This window comes from Colias eurytheme, chromosome 16 (assembly GCF_061535395.1).
Source record: "Colias eurytheme isolate Ceu_HAF_F1 chromosome 16, ilColEury1 Martin Lab GWU primary, whole genome shotgun sequence".
Taxonomy (NCBI): Eukaryota; Metazoa; Arthropoda; class Insecta; order Lepidoptera; family Pieridae; genus Colias; species Colias eurytheme.
The window spans coordinates 5,515,490-5,533,707 of record NC_142995.1 but is presented as its reverse complement, the minus strand read 5'-3'; the positions used below and the strand labels follow the sequence as shown (position 1 = coordinate 5,533,707).

The 18,218-nt window shown below is 33.1% G+C and overlaps 2 protein-coding genes across 2 annotated transcripts in view; one reads left to right on the top strand and one right to left on the bottom strand.

The window, feature by feature from the left end:
• Positions 1–1,945: 1,945 nt before the first annotated feature.
• LOC149901788 (proton-coupled folate transporter-like) lies at positions 1,946–8,111 on the bottom strand. The gene is made up of 5 exons (XM_090110680.1): positions 7,151–8,111; positions 6,972–7,073; positions 6,520–6,741; positions 5,021–5,177; positions 1,946–2,036 (listed from the first exon to the last, which is right to left on the bottom strand). The coding sequence occupies exons 1-5, from the start codon at positions 8,109–8,111 to the stop codon at positions 1,946–1,948; spliced, it is 1,533 nt and encodes a 510-aa protein (XP_089966806.1).
• Positions 8,112–16,083: 7,972 nt separating this feature from the next.
• The window catches only part of LOC149901787 (putative peptidoglycan muropeptide transporter SLC46), a 36,461-nt gene continuing 34,326 nt past the window's right edge, over positions 16,084–18,218 (top strand). Inside the window, exon 1 of the mRNA XM_090110760.1 lies at positions 16,084–17,314. Coding sequence (XP_089966886.1) covers positions 16,342–17,314 — 973 coding nt within the window. The 5' untranslated portion in view covers positions 16,084–16,341. The remainder of the gene's footprint in view (positions 17,315–18,218) is intronic.

Below are 18,218 nucleotides of genomic sequence, written 5' to 3'. Positions count from 1 at the left end.
TTAGTTCGTGATCAGAAAGTTGATAACATCACGAAATATGGTGATATTTTGGTATATTAAAATTCTGCAGAATTGTGAATTTGTAGGTCGAATAGGTGTAGATACGAGTGTCAATAAATAATCGTGGCTCGTTCTTAACACTCTTTTATTAGCTTTACCTGCATGTTTTTAACGACTCGATTTTGACAAACAGATTTAATTTAAAACGGACAGATTTATTTCAAACTGTGTACACTTATCAAGGATCGGTGACAATACAGTAATTTCTTGAGTTTACCTTATTATTCTGAATAATTAAAATATCATTTATATTTTGGTCCTTGAGCTCTACATTAGTAATTCGCTCAGAAATAAGAACAGAGAAGTAGAATAATAACTTGTAATTTTACTAGTAGGTTCTATGAATTCCTTTAATTAGGTATTATTGCTATCAGTTCGAAAATTATTTATCTTTGTTTACACATAAAGAAAGCGCGTTAATAGTGTAGGTATCACAATGTAATTTGGTTATTTGTTTACATTAATTAGTAGTCCCTTATTTATTTGCAATACAAGATTTTGTTTAAAACTATAGTTGCTAGATAATCATTTCATAAAAATAATATAAAATATAGTATAGATTATGTTTCAAATGTGTTTCAAAAACTTTAATACTTACGTACCTACCTATAGAGGTGTCATATTAAATATATGGTCTCTATACTAATATTATAAATGCGAAAGTAACTCTGTCTGTCTGTCTGTTACTCAATCACGCCTTAACTACTGAACCAATTTGCATGAAATTTGGTATAGAGATATTTTGATACCCGAGAAAGGACATAGGATAGGTTTTATCCCGGAAATCCTACGGGAACGGGTTTTTCTTTGAAAACGCGGGCGAAGCCGCGGGCGGAAAGCTAGTATTAAATATATGGTCAACTAGAGGTCCGCCCCGGCTTCGCCCGTGGTACATATTTCGCAATAAAAGGTAGCCTATGTCCTTTCTCGGGTATCAAAATATCTCCATACCAAATTTCATGCAAATTGGTTCAGTAGTTTAGGCGTGATTGAGTAACAGACAGACAGACAGAGTTACTTTCGCATTTATAATTGTATTAGTATGGATGCTATATTAATTACTAGCTGTTCTCCGCTCCTGTTGCTCTTAGAGAGATGATATATAGCCTATGATCATATTATATAGCCTTCCTCGATGTATATAACACCGATATAACACCGAAAGAATTTTTAAAATCGGACCAGTATTTCCGAGATTAGCGCGTTCAAACTAACAAATAAACAAACAAACTCTTCAGCTTTATAAAAGTATTATAAAAAAAAATGAGGCGAAAAAATTTTTTCGATCGTAAAGCACTCTCTGATGCTTCGCATCATGAGTCGTGCAAAAATTCAGTGGCTTGAATAACAACGAACGAGAAACTGTATCAGCTAGATTGCATAATAATTTTTCTGGTCCCTATTGACTTAGTTCCCTGTGTATATAAAAATAAGATCTCAGAACAGGCATTATTACAATTGACAATAATATTATGTAGCATGCTACTCCCTTTTGTTGCGCCTTATACAATAAGAAATAAATTATCATAACTACTGCATTGCTATTAATTATTTTATCATATTATGCGTCTATTTCTATAACAAGATTTGCGAGGAAAAGACTGCTTTATGTAAGTACTATACTAGCTCCGCGGTTTCACCTGCGTGGCTCCGCTCATGTTATAGCCTTCCTCGATAAACTATAACACCTAAAGAATTTTTCAAATCGGAGCAGTAGTTCCTGAGATTAGCGCGTTCAAACAAACAAACTCTTCAGCTTTATAATATAAGTATAGATTTTAATTAAAAGTGAGAGCTTGGTGCCGCCCCTATTACCATGGAGGTATAAAAATAAAACAAGTCGCTTAACAATTTTCAAGGTGTATGTAATTAAATTATACAATTTTCATAACACCGTGACGGCATTTTCATGAGCGTGCATTTCTTTTAAATCCGGATTCTTCACGACATCTTTCTTCAAACTTCTGTAAAGGAATCTGCAACGAAAACATAGTTTGAATGTAGCCGTAATTATAGTCAATAAATAAAGATAAATAAATTGGCTTTTCAATTGATCTGCAAATTATCCTGACCAGAACTGCTCGAAACGGTGAAGGAAAACATCGTGAGGAAATTGTGTCCAAGAATCAAAAGTTTCTGTGATATTTGGCAAAGGCATGACGACAGTATCCATAAATGATCGTATTAGTGTTTTTAAGGGAAAATGTATAATAAATAAATTAAATATAGCGACTTAGAAATCTTAAAAACATTAAGATTAATGAGATTATCAATAAAATAAAACATTGAAATTCTGAAGTTCGCCATTTTGACTAAAACACGCGTGACGTCACGCATAAGTAAACAACTCACGTCAGATGTATTTTGTTGTTATGAATATGTTGAGAATACGCATTTTTATTTATTTTCTATTGTTTCACGTATGCTTTATCGACTCAGAACAGAAATATAATTGCGAATTCACGAATACATGGTTCGGGATTCTCCGCGCCAACTTTATACAATAATTTCTTATTATTTTTTCGCTTGAAATAATTACTAACACATTTTTGAGCATTATTTTTATGTGGATTCACACTGCAATACTGCACACCACTTATAAACTTTGTAATTCGTTTCTATAACACATATTAAATAAAGACTTTTTTAATTTTCTTCGCAATGCGTACAAATAATTACGTATTTACCAAAGTTTGACGTCACGCCTACGCCATGACACCTGCGAGCTGTTTTGGCACAGATATTAAAATATATTTTTTGAAAAATGGCTTTAATCTTCGTTAAATTTAAGTATATTACCGAAATATAGGGTTTTTCTTGTATAGTATACGTATACACACATTATGGAAGAGAATTTCAAAATCTTTCGTCATGCCTATTATGCGGTGATGAATGATGATGATTATCAATTTTTAGCTATAAAATTACTTATATAATCAAATTCCTATCACCTCAATATATATTTTTATGTAAGTATTTATTTTTATGAATATTTTTATATTCTATTCTCCACCAAATACAGCTAAATTGTCTTTGCTATTTTATTACTCACAGCCATGAAAGTAAAACACTATTACCTACAATTAACAATAGTTAATTTTCCTTGTTTATTTGAAATTACTTATCGGTCAAACAATATAACAAAACGTTATTTGTGTCTTAATGAATGTTTGAAAAATTTCCAACGCTCATTTAAGTAATTACCATTATAATCATAATATTTATCTACAATTTGCGACAGTGAACAGAAAATGCCATTTTATAAAATTATGAAAGGCCATTTCATAATGAATTAAACATTATCACTTCACTTCATTTTCAGATTTACAAGGCACGTGGAAGTCCAGCTAAAATCGAAAAAGAAGAAACAGCCCCCCTAGTCAAGTGGCTTTCTGTTAGCGTAGCGTTCAATAGAATAGACTACGAATGTATGAGATTGACGTAGGCTGTAGATATTAGACTACGAATGTATGAGATTGACGTAGGCTGTAGATATTATCTACAGCCTACGTCAATCTCTTACATTCGTAGTCTATTCTATTGAAATATCTACAGCCTACGTCAATCTCATACATTCGTAGTCTATTCTATTGAACGCTACGCCAACAGAAAGCCACTTGACTAGACTAGATAATTTTCGATTTCCTTTCTTTATGTTGGACAAAACTACCATTAACATATTGCGAAAAAATGTTTAATGACAAAGTTGATTAAAAGATCAACAACCTTGGTATTTCATTTTCATGTAAATACAAAACCTGAAAATTTATATGTAAAATAATAAAATTAAAATAACCAAGTTTTTTTCACATTGGCAAAAAAATAATTAAGAAATTGGATAAAAAATTTATGACATAAACATACTGTTATTTATTTATTTAAAATTTTGTATCTACATAATATAAGCCTTAATTTAACCAAAATATAAAATTTCCAATAGTTAAAAAATATTTAAAAAAAAATAAGGTTATATTGGAAATAATATACATTAGTACCATAGTAATTTTTAAGCTATTGCACAGCTTCTATCGCGGGCCTTGAACGCGGGGACCGAATCCAGAAATTTAGTAACGAAAAACCTCACGCTCCCCACTCCGACGGGCGTGGAGGTGTGGCTTGAAGGCATAGCATGCAATAGCTTTACCGCGGCAGTCCCCGAGTGCCACACGTCTTTTTTTTAGAAAACGTAGAACTTTCGACTGAAAATTCATGCTTTTTCGATATTGAATCGAAATAAGGCGATTTTGGGGCCGAATCATCTGCGTTCATAGGAAAGTACCTGGTTTCAAATCCCTACACGGGTGGTTCTAAATAGATGAGTCGGGAGACTTGTTAATCGAAAGAAATATAGATATTAAAGTAATCAGAAATAAACGTCACACTACTTGTAGAGCTGCACAGCCCCCCTAGACAAGGGCTTTCTATTAGCGTAAAGTTGAATAGAATATGAATGTATTATGAATGTATGAGTAAGTAAAGTGACGTAATCAATCGTCGTCGTCGTAATCTAACGTCAATCTCATACATTCATAATCTACTCTATTGAACTTTACGCTAATAGAAAGCCACTTGTCTAGGGGGGCAGATAAGTCACACTTCTATTGAAAACGGCGATCTAGCCAAGGCGTGGAAGTATTATACTCTAGCATGCTTTTCAAACCAAAAAAGTTACGTATACACACTTACGCATACATACTTACTTCTATGTATTTAACACCCACTCAAAAATTATAATATTATTAATGCGAAAGTTTGTGAGGATGGATGTGCATGTGTATGTTTGTTACTCCTTCACGGAAATACTACTGAACCGATTACAATGAAATTTAGTACACATATAGAGGGTAACTTGGATTAACACATAGGAAAGATTTATCTCGGAAATCCTACGGGAATGGGAACTATGCGGGTTTTTCTTTAAAATCGCGGGCGAAGCCGCGAGCGGAAAGCTAGTACTTACATAAAATTGAACACAGCCGGCACCGTCGTCAATGCACCGAGAAGATAAAACGCCCCCGTAAAGGTTTTAATTGTATGATTGTACACCATACTATAAATAGGCACATAGATCACAGGCACCAACGCTTCCACAAACCCGATTAAAGAACACATTTTTCCTGAAAATTAAACTTAAACATATAGTAAGTATAATATTCGACGTCGTTATGGGTTATTAGTAATTTTCAAACATTTGATTTGAAGCAGTTAATCAACTGATGATGATTTTTTTAATTTTCAATTTTTAACATTAATTATCGTCATAAAAAAAATATACCAGCCGAATTGATAACCTTCTCTTTTTTTTGAAGTCGGTTAAAAATACGACTAATAATTAGTAAAACTTTCAGAAGGACTCGTTACCGAAAACTATTTGATCTCAACAATTTTTATCTTTACATATACAATGAATCGCTATTTCCTCCGGCCACGGCATGACGATTGACGCGTGGACGGATTTCGATTGTTATTGTATATATTGATCTAAAAATATGCCATGAACACTATTTGATAGACATAATATTTGTTCATAAATTAGGTATACATATTTGATAAAAATACGTCTGGTTATCAGATGGGTGAACGTCGATCTTAATTCGGATCCTAGACCACTGGTAGGTAGAGAGTATCATTGCATAATCAAATTAACGAATAACATGAGTTTATTTTTTATTTTATTTTATTCAGCCATGGCTGTCCCACTGCTGGGCAATGGCCTCTCTTCCCTTCGTCCATGTCTTCCTATTGGGAGCAATTTTAGCCCATTCCTTGCAATGAGAGTCCAGTTCGTCGCGCCATCTGATTTTGGGCCTTCCACGCAGCCTTTTTCCATTGTCGGGGATCCACATAGTGGTGATTTTTGCCCACAACTCTTCGGACATCCGGCAAACATGTCCAGCCCAGTTCCATTTAAGCTCGGCAGCTTTATGGGCTACGTCGACAATCTGTGTTTTTGAGCGCAGCGTTCTTTATTTGATAAAATATTATACAGAATTTTTATTTTTTGGGTTACTATCAAATATCATCCTATTAGGTATACGTATATGATATAATACCCAAAAATAACTTACTTTTAAAATTCTAAAAGCAATTTATTTTTGCGTATTAAATCGAATAAAATATTAGGTATTATTAGGTATTTATTGCTCGTTTTGTGTTTTGATAATGATTTAGCATTCCTAGCGAATGACCTCAAACTTTGGTAAATTTTAAAATTATTAATATATTCAACAAGTTTTAAAAGTTAGATATTATATGTCGCAGGGAAACGAGAACATGTATATATATATAGATATTTACCGAATTTACTAAGGGTGGAAATAACGGAAAAACTTAGACATAAAAATATAGATGTATTTAAACGCGTTAAACGTAGTCAATAAAATTTAACACCTTCAATTATCTGTTATATAACATTCAACTGATAAAAGTATTTCAGAAATATTTAAAACGAATTCATACCTACTTCATCAGGTTCCACCACCTTAGTGCCCAACGATCTTATGACAGTTGTGCCAGAGTTTCCAAATAAATCAAATGCTGGACCAGAAAACAACCAATTTCTATTTGGGGCAAGTCCGTACACAATGCTGGCTGTAATTTTACAGCTGGTAGCTATTACACCAATGACTGCGTCGTGCATTTGTAGAAGCTTACTGAAGATTGTCACTGCTATTGTTGTACCTATAAAGTAAACATGGAATACTTAAAAACAATAATTTGAATTAGTCGATGTTTTACCATTTTTTGCATTAAATATTTCATTGTTTAAATCGGTGCATTTTTTTCTTGTATTGTATTTTCACGAACAGTCACGGTAAGGGGAGAGGGTGTCAAGTTAATTTCTTAATTTAAAATATTTCAAAAGTAATTAGAGTTCTAAATACATTTTATTAAGTATATCATCTACTAACCTGCTAAACCCATAAGTGCTGAGTAGGTGGTGAATAAGCTGAAGCCAACCATATCCATATTAAACTTATTTTGGGCGTATAAATATATATAGTGTGATTCACCTGTAATTAAAAAGTTCTTAATAGTGATGGAGATCCATAAATAGACTTTTGTATTTTCTGATGAAATTTGAACTTACCATGTATCGTGCCGAAAATGACTATATGTGTACAAATAACAAGTAAAATATTGACAAGTTTTTTTCCACGTGATAAGACTATTAGTGAAAATGTATCCCGTGCATTTTTTGTATCAAAGAACTGCACAATAATCTCAAAAAAAGACCCTTTTAAGGGCTCTTTTTTGACATCTTTAACCCGGAAAAATGTGAATATAAATCCAAAGCAAAATAATCCTAAATTGATTCCAAATATGCCATAGTAGCCAACTGCTTCCGTTAAGACCCCACTTATGGAATTTCCAACAGGAATTGACAATGTAACAATAATAGCAACAATTCCAACCCTAAACGTCCGAGATTCCAGCGTGGTCACATCTGCTATATAACTATAAGATCCCATTAATGCGATAGACAATCCACCAGACACGGCTGAAGGCAAAACTTCTATTAAAGCAGTAATCCATAAGGGCCATTCTAAAAAGTAATATGTAGCAAATATGAGACCAATCGCTGAAATTATTTCTCCCACAATAGGCATAAGCATCAAAGCCTTTCTGTTTCCTGTTTTGTCGCTCCATGCTCCAACGAACAAAATAATAATCGCCGGTATTCCACTTTGTAAGGGCTGCTGCCAAGCTGTCATATCTGCAACCATTTGCTGCGCACCATGCATTGCCTCTAATGTTATGTTATCTTTAAATTCACTGGAAAATGCAGTTTTGCAAATGCTCTCTGAATAGTTGAGGTCCGCACGGCAAGCTTTTACCTCATTAAAATGTTTCACAGCTAATCCCGATATTATTTGAGGGAAAAAGAAGCATATTAAAAAAGGTTCAATGGTTAAAAAGTTGAAAATGTTAACAGGGTTACATATAAATTTCAATCTTTCCATCAAGGACACGGGAGGTAGTGAAGATGCTTTATCTTTATTGGTCTCACTTGTATTACGATCAAGTTCAAGTTCACTTACTTTGGCCATTATTTTTAGTTTTTAAGATTCGACAAAAATTTTCGATTGGACAAAAGACCGTATATTTATAAACACACACTACAACTGACATCCACAAAGTTTTTAAAGCCAGGACTTGTTCTTGTCTAATTTTAGTTGCGGTCACTCAATGACGTTATATATTTGAATCTAAATTCTAAATATATGTATAGTTACTTGAATCTAAAAATAAAAAGCCTTGTTTTATTAAGATAAAACCAATAAACTAATTACAATATTTTCCGACCTGCTACATACACATTATCTGTTTTGAACTTTGAATCATTTGGTTCTAATCCTACTGGCTGTGCAGCATCAGCTGCACAGCCAGTAGAGATGATTCTCTACTCCTATTCTATATCATTTTCAAAGCTTATTTTGCTAGCATTATCAGTATATCGGTCATTACCACATTCGCCAGAAAAATGGCTTCAGATTCTTCAAAAAGATGCTATTATCTGTATTGGTTGTGTTTTTACGATATTCTACACGTTTATAGTGAACATACACCAAAATGATATAGGTAACATAATTAGAAGATAAAATTTGTTGGTTGAAATTCGTTACAAGTAGCGCAAAGTGGGTGTCACCACGGAACAGATAAATAAGTAATCTATTCCGTGGGTGTCACGCACCCATTGACCACTTCTACCTCATCCACACCATTCGCCGGGCGATGGATAATCAAAACGGTGTCATTAAATGCTTCTTAACCTCCCCCCGCGCAGCTACTGAGGCGCATGAAGCATAATAACAATTCGCAAATAAAATATTGATTGATTTTCGTAGGTCAGGGTGTATCACACCCAAGCTTGCGAACGTCGGGTTAATATCCACCTATCAAACTCAACTAAATTACGTTTTATAGTCACACAAAAATTTAGCCAGCCGTGTGGGAGGTGACACGAGAATGTTATATTATATTTATATAGAGATTTGCACAACAACATAATAGTTATGATTACCATAATTCTCAATATACGGAAGGCTATGATGGTTTAATTATGCAGCGATAGTACCTACACTGTATTATTAATTAATCGGGAAATGTAATTACATTCAATTTATGTATATGAACTACCTTCGACGACTTTGTACTAAAGAAAAAAATATATTATATAAGTAATTCAGAATAATTCACACAATCTGTCGTGGCGAAATTAAGAACTAATACCATCTTGTAAAACTTCATTTAATGACCGATTGATGAGTGTGGTTTTGGAGCAGTTACAATTATTTGATTTACTATCTAATTTCAATAACTCAAACTTATTATATAAATTGCACGCCTCATAAGCGAAGCGTTGAGGTGGGTACTACTGTCACTTCGCGCAAAACATCTGATTTTCAAACTTAAAATGTCTTTATGTATCATACATTGCACTTGTAAGATAATACATACACACACATATTAAGAAAAAACACTATTTTTAACATTCATGATATTTTTGATGTCATTTTTGTTATTTAAACTAGTTAAAAAACAGTTTAAAAAAGTTCTGTCTTGGACGTCCGTGTGTCTGTATGTGCGGAGGATTTTCTTGTTAACACGATAGCGACCGAAATACTTTACTAATCGAGTCTTTTTTTCTCTTACGCTTGAGTATGCTCAGGAATAGAACCCTTTCATTTTTCAGGGTCTGATTCGATGTGGTTTAATTGTTATTAAATAAACAAAAATAATAATTAATAAATAATTATTAAAAAAAATTATGAGGCGTGCACTTTTGGATTTTCCAAACTATTTATAATATCATTGCACGAGCGTGCATGAGCACAACAATATGATCTGTATAAGAATAAGTTAAGATTTCTGAAAAATTTGACGATCTGAAGGTTTTTTTTGGAAAATTCCCTGAAGAAAAGGAAATTTTTGCGTCGGCATACCTTTTTAAACACCAATTTTGCTGTGACTGTGTCATCCAAAAGCCGAAATATTCTCGTATTGATGATGATGATTTCTTGTACTGGCTCTATAAAATATGTATGGAAAAAATATTTCACATGCACGTTGTAGAGATTTCAGATTAGGTACCTACCTACATATATTTAGTACACATATTATAAATTATTATGGTATCTACAATATGTACCTATCCCCTTTCGTTATGATAATAATATAGATAGATGACTTTGTACAGAATATACATGTTTGCCTAAACTAAGTAGCAGGCGTTTAAAATTCAATGTAATAGCAAAAGAGTAATTGACAGAGAGAGTAAAGTTATATGGCCATATAAGAGATGTTTATTTTTTACAGATTTTTCATTTTTCTTTCTCATATATTTTTCATATAGTATAAGTGTGTTATTTCGAACCTTTAAAAAATCATAGGTATCTCTAATAAATTTACTTTAACGTGCAAAGTCATAGGATCTTCCTTATTTGTATTAAAAAAAATGTCCGACCGGAGGAAACAGCAATCTAATTTTATATTGAATACTCAAGTCCATGGGTTCTTGGAAACTGTGAAAAAAATCAAACTTATAAGCCAACGTAATCAAAAGATAAAGCGAGACGAAGCAACGTCTTATAGGACAGATCTGTGGGACAGACAAAGGAAAAATTGTGAAAAAATCATTTTATTTTTATTTTGAATTTCCAACAAAGAATGCATAGTTTGTAAAATTATATATATACGGAATCCGATTTTTTTACTGTCAATAGGTATAGGTAATTCGTTCTTCAGCTGGGCTTCTTGCTTCGTCGGGAAACGCAGCTTGTCGATCACCTGAGGGGTCATTCAAACTTTATTAATTTGTAGTGTAAAAAAAATGTGTAATGTAAACACTTGACATAATCTCGCTTGATGTTAAGCTGTGGTCTATGATGGTACGTGTTTGTGTTTCCCTACGCTTGTAGACCCCCATATTGTACTCGTCGGCTCCAACTCGTTGGTTAATTCGTCTAGTACCATAGTCATGTGTCACCTACTTTAGAATTTAAATGACTGTGTTTTTGAAGTGAAAACTTGTTTAGCGGCGTTGAGCACTTTTTCTGTAATGGGTATAAAATCTTAAACTCGCGTCAGGACACATGACCTGATCGAAAAAGCGTAAGACGGATACCATTCCAAAATATCAAACATGCTCAACGTTAATAATCAAGTTTTCACTTCTGCCTGCACTCCCGGAGTGCAACCCGTCTTTTTTGTAAGTATATAAAAAGAATTCTACTACATAGTGTACAGTGAGACAACTGTAAGAATACCAAAAGTATTTAAATGATCACAACTGACTCCCTTGACCCTTAAATATAGATAGCAAATGCTTTCTTTTTTGGGAAAATAAAATATATAGTTTCTATATATGTATTGCTCGTCCTCAAAATAAATATTATCATGAGATATTATCCTATACATGAAGGTAAATAACTATGACGATTCAAATGTGCTTCTAGACGAAATAAATAAATGTTTGAGTTAGAGTTTAAGCAAGTCGGGCTCTGTCAAAATTTGTAAGATACGGGATACCTAACCCGCCTAACAGCATACTGCATAGGCAGAAGAGCTAAGATCTCCAAAGATTTGTCACATCCAGTGTTATTCCTAAAAATATTGTGGATTGCACCGAACATAGCCGAATACACTGTGGTGTAAGAAGGAAGTATATTCACTAAATTATTTATTGTCACAATTCTCATTTCTTTCTGATCACAATCACATTAATATTGTGTTATAGCACCTATAAGTAATTGATTTCCTCCGTGTATTATAAATATCCTGTGAAAACCTGCTATTAAAATATATTATTCATACTAAATTTTCCGTTAGAAATAGGTACTTATTACGTACTTTTATGAAGTAATTTATGTGAGTGCTAAAGCTTTAGACTATCAATGTAAACAACATTCCGATTACCTATCTATACGAAGTTTTTATACCTTACTTTTTAAAGGTGAGGCCGGACGCAGAGTTCCGGGGCATTCGGGGCTTAGTTCCATTTCATTATTTAAGGGTTAAGGGACTTAAGGCTGCGCATAAACCCAGGAAATATCTTAAACACAGCCGGGCTCCCGCACACACCCCTCTCATCAAACCATAGGCGCAGCTAAAAATTTGATTGTCTTCTCTTTTCATAGAAGCGATAGCGATAGCGGATAGATGTATGCGTGCGACGGAATATGACTTCTTGCGGAATTAAAAACGTAGTAAGCGTCAAAAGTGTTTTATCGTGATAAAATCGAAACTAAAAGTTTTTACACAAAATGCTCAGACAAAGCGTTTTAATAGAATAATTTATGAAAAATAAAATGATAATAAGACCATGTCCATTCCATTACCATGTCAAATATAAAACGTAAACGTGTGAAAATTAGATGTAGGTATATGTGTACCTATATGTTTATAGGTATAAACAATTAAAATTAAATTCGGCAAAGTGTAATTCGGCAATAATGTGAAATGGTTCTTTAATTTTTCTTTGCTTCCATGTTCCGCACCCGCATGATTTTCTGTAAAGTTGTATATAAACGCTCATAAAGGAGACGAAGAAATATGTGGGTAATTTAGACATTTCTTAAAATAGTAACGTCCACACTGCTTTTCTTTCTTCGAATTAATAGACGTTTAAAAAATGAACGTGAACAATTGAAAATTGATCTTAGGTATATATATTAAAATGAATCGCAAAATGTGTTGGTAAGCGCATAACTCGAGAACGGCTGAACCGATTTCGATAATTCTTTTTTTATTATATTCCTTGAAGTACGAGGATGGTTTTTATGTAGAGAAAACGTAAATATGTACCACGGGCGAAGCCGGGGCGGACCGCTAGTAGATGATAAATATCAGCAAATAGTTGAAAAATAATATAGAACCTCCTCTTTTAAAAGTTGATTAAAAACTCTAGATTCACGTGAGAAGACTTGGACTACGTAAAGTTACTAAAAGTACTAGCTGTGCTCCGCGGTTTCACCAGCATTGCTCATGCAATTACGCACTTGCAAGCCTATAGAGGCTTGCAAATGAGGAATCTATCGAGGAAGGCTATAGAGTCTTCCTCGATAAATAAACGGGCTATCTATTACCGAAATAAATTTTCAAATCGGACCAATAGTTCCTGAGATTAGCGCGTTCAAACAAACAAACTAGTAAAGATAAGCTTATGTACTTATTATTTACTGAGGTTTATTATAAATGCTGGATTCAGTGTAGCGACTAATACGTATCAGTATTGTGAGGCAATGGCTTATGATTCCGTTATGGCTAATTACCGATTACCAAACAATAATCGGCTATCACATTGCTATTAATACATTCAAGACGTGCATTGTATCGGAATAATGAAGTATAGTAACAATATAGTTCTACCAAAGGCAAGGTATAACAAATATGCAAAAATAACACAAATGTAGGTAAAGAAATGCAATAATGCATAAGTAGTTATTTCAAATTTCGGTGGGTACCTATCCATGATTTTTTTAGACTTGAACCAGGGGGTCTATTCCACATAGGTAGTCCCAAGATCTATACAATCGATTCGATTGAACACTGAATTAATACTATAGCGCATAATCGTTTAGTGATTTAAAACGAAATTAATCTCGTCCGAAAATCTCGAGCTAATCGTTATATTTGTTACCATACTCCTCCAAAACGGCTGGATCGATTCTCATGAAATTTTGTGTGCATATCGAGTAGGTCTAAGAATCGAACAATATCTATTTTCATACACCTAACTGATAAAAGAAAGGTAGAACAATGTTTGCTGGGACAGCTAGAGTCTAGGTATAATAGAATTGATTGCAAAGCAAATTGAGGTTGAATCTAAATCGAAAACAAAATCAAGATCAAATCAATTCCGTGGTTAGGCTCGAGAATAGTATAAATAATATAAAATTTTTAAATTTACATAAGCATCCTATTTAGTTTTATAGCATTCAAATGATTTATAAATGCGAAAATTTTAAAATATTAAAAAAAATCGACCATGAGACGGGATTTGAATCTGTATTTTTCTCAATATGTAGGTAATCATTTTAAAATGATGACCAGACCTTCAGGTCTCCATCACAAGCGCGAACCCATAAAACCACCTCTTTACAGGCGAAAGACACGGGTTTAAACTTCAAAGTATTCTAAAACTTTTTTCAAATTTACATTATACATATAGTATTTCATTGCTAATGTTCACGAGAAGGCGTTGGTCGTTTCTATCCACAGATTACTAAATATGATTTTCATTAATCTTAATGTTATGTAGTTGTAACTACTAGTTGTAGCTAGAACTTACTTAAGTCAATACAATAAATTATAGAGCTAGATTTAATTCGGAATTTCGCAAACGTTTCGACAACTTTATAATAAATACTTACCTATATAAATATCTTAAAATAGTTATTTATGTGATTTTGAACCTAATAAAATACAGGACATTTAAGTAAAAAAAGTTTTCACTAAGAGCTTAAAAAATAATTAAGATAAGTTAATCGATAAATGTTTCAAGTGGTTAGTTGAATCCGTAACTTTAAGTTGTATTGCCTTTTACGCTTTACTTATTTTTATTACTTTAAATACTAGTTTAAATATTCACTAAACTGTAAAAACTTTAAAACTGTAAGGAAATAACACAAAACGGCCTAAAATCTAAATCCTCATGCAATCCAAGGAAATGCTAAAATATAGATTTTATAAAAAAGCCTCAAAATCACTTTTGGTCTAGATATACTTTTTTTATAAATTCAAGGATTTCAAGAATTAAAAGTTTATAACTGATTATTTAATTCGAAGATCCTGAAAATACGTTTTTGTTTAAAATTTAAAATAACAAGCAAAAAAGCTTGATTCTGGAGCCCTAGCACAAAATCTTGATAAAAGTGAACTTTTTATGACTTACATGGCGGTTATTTTTCATTGGTCATCGAAAGGAAAAAAGAAAGAAAAATTTTTGCCCCAGGGCCCAGGGGTAACTTGGCGAGTGGCCTACGTCACTGCATTCCACATCTATTAAATCAATATTTTGAAGTTAATTTCAAGTAATGAAGTAAATTTTAAGATGTTTCTAATTAAGCTTTGAAATTTACTCACTATTTCCAGGACAGTAAATGTTACCTTTTCGGAATACTTTTTAAACAAGGAAGTATTTTTTTAACGAATTTAATGATTTTTCTGTTAGTCGTATTCGTCTCCACTTGGATTAGGGTTATATCTATAAAATATGGGGGAAAAAGACAGCCAGGGCGGGGTCGGGGCGAACAGCTAGTTTTTTATACATATCTTCTAGATGAAAACTTTCAATTTTACGAATTATATACTAAATTTTTTTATAAATATGTTTTTAGTTTGAACTTTGACAAAATAAGTTATGCCGCAATAACCTGCAAGTAGCCTACATTCTTTATGCTCTACATATTATAAATTTTATTTCAACCAAGTCATGTAACGATATAAGAAGGTATATTTTCAATTAGTAAATATATTTTTTTCAGATTAATAAAAAAAACAATATCAAATTTTCAAAGTTGATCGCTCGAAGTCGTATCGCTCACCCCTATTATAAACTCAAGAATATGGCTTACATGCAAAAATAAAATATAAATTTAAACATAGTTTATACAAAACATGACTATAAAATGAGCATAAATTAATTAGAAACCTTGGAACAAAAATTGCTTTTTGACTATGGACCCATTCACGATAATATGTTTGACAATAAGTCTTAAAGTGTTGCGCAATTTTCATCTTGACCGACATTATGGGAAAAATTAGGACGTATTCGTACGTGATTCTTAGATGCAATCAATATTCAAACGTGTTAAGATTATGAAATAAAATAGTAAAAAGCGTGAAAAAGTTTATAATGGGATATTTTTATCGCTCCTTATTCGCAGCCAAGGTCAGCCATGGGAGTAAATTCACGTATGACCATTTTTTAATTGTAGTTTGTGCATAAAGCGGCAGCGGCTGTACAACATGGCCACGTGATAACATGATAAAGTACAAATTAAACAGTAACAGCAGCCAGCTGATAGGTAGTAGTCGATTGAAAGTCGACCACGACACTCGTAGGCAGCGCTCATACCCTAAGCAATTTCAAACGTCGCACGCGTCGTCGATCGCAATCATTTCAAAATTCATATCAGTACACAGTACTTACTGTACATGTATACGATTTAAACAAATATAACAACAATAATTATTATCATATCATATTTTTATGGTATATTTTTGCGTAATATGTTTAAAAACAAATGAACAATAAAGTGAAAATTCATTACGAAAATGACGTTGCGGGTCGAAGTGCCCGGGGAAAAGATTGTGAATGTAGAAACATGCAAGTGCAGTAAATCGTTCGGCGGCGAAATTAAAAAGAGAGAGGGAAAACTCAGCAGAAGGATTAAAGAGATCATTAAAAACTCATGGTCGTTTAGATCTAAAATTACTGTGGAACCGTATGTGGTATGTTACGTTTTACCTAGTGTGTTAGCGGGACTGGCTGTGCAGAATTTATGCTTAGAGAAATCTTGCCTCGTAAATTTAAACTATGACGATAAAACATGCACCAACATTATGCAAGGACGGACACACAACCTCACGGAGCAGGAACAAAATGTACAAAAAATGGTAGCCAGTATGACGGCTTGGAGTTTCCCTCTGCAGACTGCCGTGCCTGGGATATTAGCCTTGTTTGTGGGTGCGTGGAGCGATCGAACAGGAAACAGAAAAAGGTTCATGGTATTACCTATACTCGGAAAGTTGATTTCAGTCGTTGGGATAATTCTAAGCACAGTGTTTTTTCGTCAAGTCGGTGTTAACGAGACTGCTGTGATCGAAGGTCTCCCACCGGCTCTGGCCGGTGGACGTGTTGCTATGACCATGGCGGTGTACAGTTATATCACAGACATCACTAGTGAATCCGAACGGACTTTTCGTTTAGGGATTATAACGGCTATATTGACACTGAGTAGACCGATCGGCCTAGCTCTTAGTGGTATTATGACAAAACGATTCGGCTACTATGGTGTATTTACCGTTGCGTGCGCTTTCTATCTGACGGGTTTCGTGTATATTGTGCTGAGACTGAAGGAGAAGACCAAGAAGACAGTGGACACTGATCAAACTGAATCTCTGTCATTTTCTGTGAAGGATCTCATTGCGACAGTGAACGTGGCTTTCAAGCCAAGGGAGGGCTTTCGTCGTCTTCAAATAATTTTGATCATGTTCGCGTATATGCTAATCGTCGGACCAGTCCTAGGTAAGAAAGTTTTATTATTTCGTATATATAAGACATTGAACTAATGTTAGTCAGATGTTGATTATTTTTTATATCTAACGTAGCGTAACCGTCGCGAAACAATTACTCTTAATATATTTGAATACATTTTATATGAAAGCAGTTTTCATCATAGACGGAATATTATTATCGTAAAAATTCACCACATGTGTTCGGATCGCTTCATTTTATTTTCTTTTTATGGCAAAACGTAAATTCTCTTGTTTTCAGTACTGTTGTATAAATCGCAACATATTACTGACTCTACATAAGAAAATTTCGCACATAATTTCAATATCTAAGGTGTAGGTATAGGTTTTACGAGTTTAACATAATAATAAAGAAGTAAACACGCTCTAGCTTTACTTAAGATAGATAGTACTTATTATTAATTTCACAATATTAAATATTTTAAACTAAACATAGATGTTAAATAAATAATAACTGCAATAGGTAGCAATTGTCTCATTTAAATTTTAGATACGTTTGTTTTTGCGTAAACCGCTGCCTCTGCGTAATTGAAACATTAAACAATAATGATTTTAGTTAATTAATAGCCGATTGTTTTAGCTTCATTCGTAATTAAAAACTATACTAATTGATCAGTTACATTTGAGCGAATTATTTTGTCATATGTTTAACAATAATATTTATCGATGAAGGTACATTGAAGCACACGTTTCAAATATAATAAATCTAGTTCAAGATTTATTATTTACATTTAATTTATCACAGTTTAAAGGTTAAATTGACACACTAATCTTATTTGATACACGAACAATGTTATTTAAATAAATTAGAACTCATTATGGTTTATCTCTTCTAAATACACTTCCCTTATTCTGTTTTATATCGTCATTAATTCTAACATACTCAATTTACTTCA

Bases quoted from the DNA above. Each gene is read 5' to 3' on its own strand.
- LOC149901788 (XM_090110680.1), bottom strand. From the start codon at position 8,111: ATGGCCAAAGTAAGTGAACTTGAACTTGATCGTAATACAAGTGAGACC. The intron at 7,074-7,150 runs GTAAGTTCAAAT...TTTTAATTACAG, and splicing joins CATTTTCGGCACGATACATG to GTGAATCACACTATATATAT. The intron at 2,037-5,020 runs GTAAGTACTAGC...TTTTCGTTGCAG, and splicing joins CCGGCTGTGTTCAATTTTAT to ATTCCTTTACAGAAGTTTGA.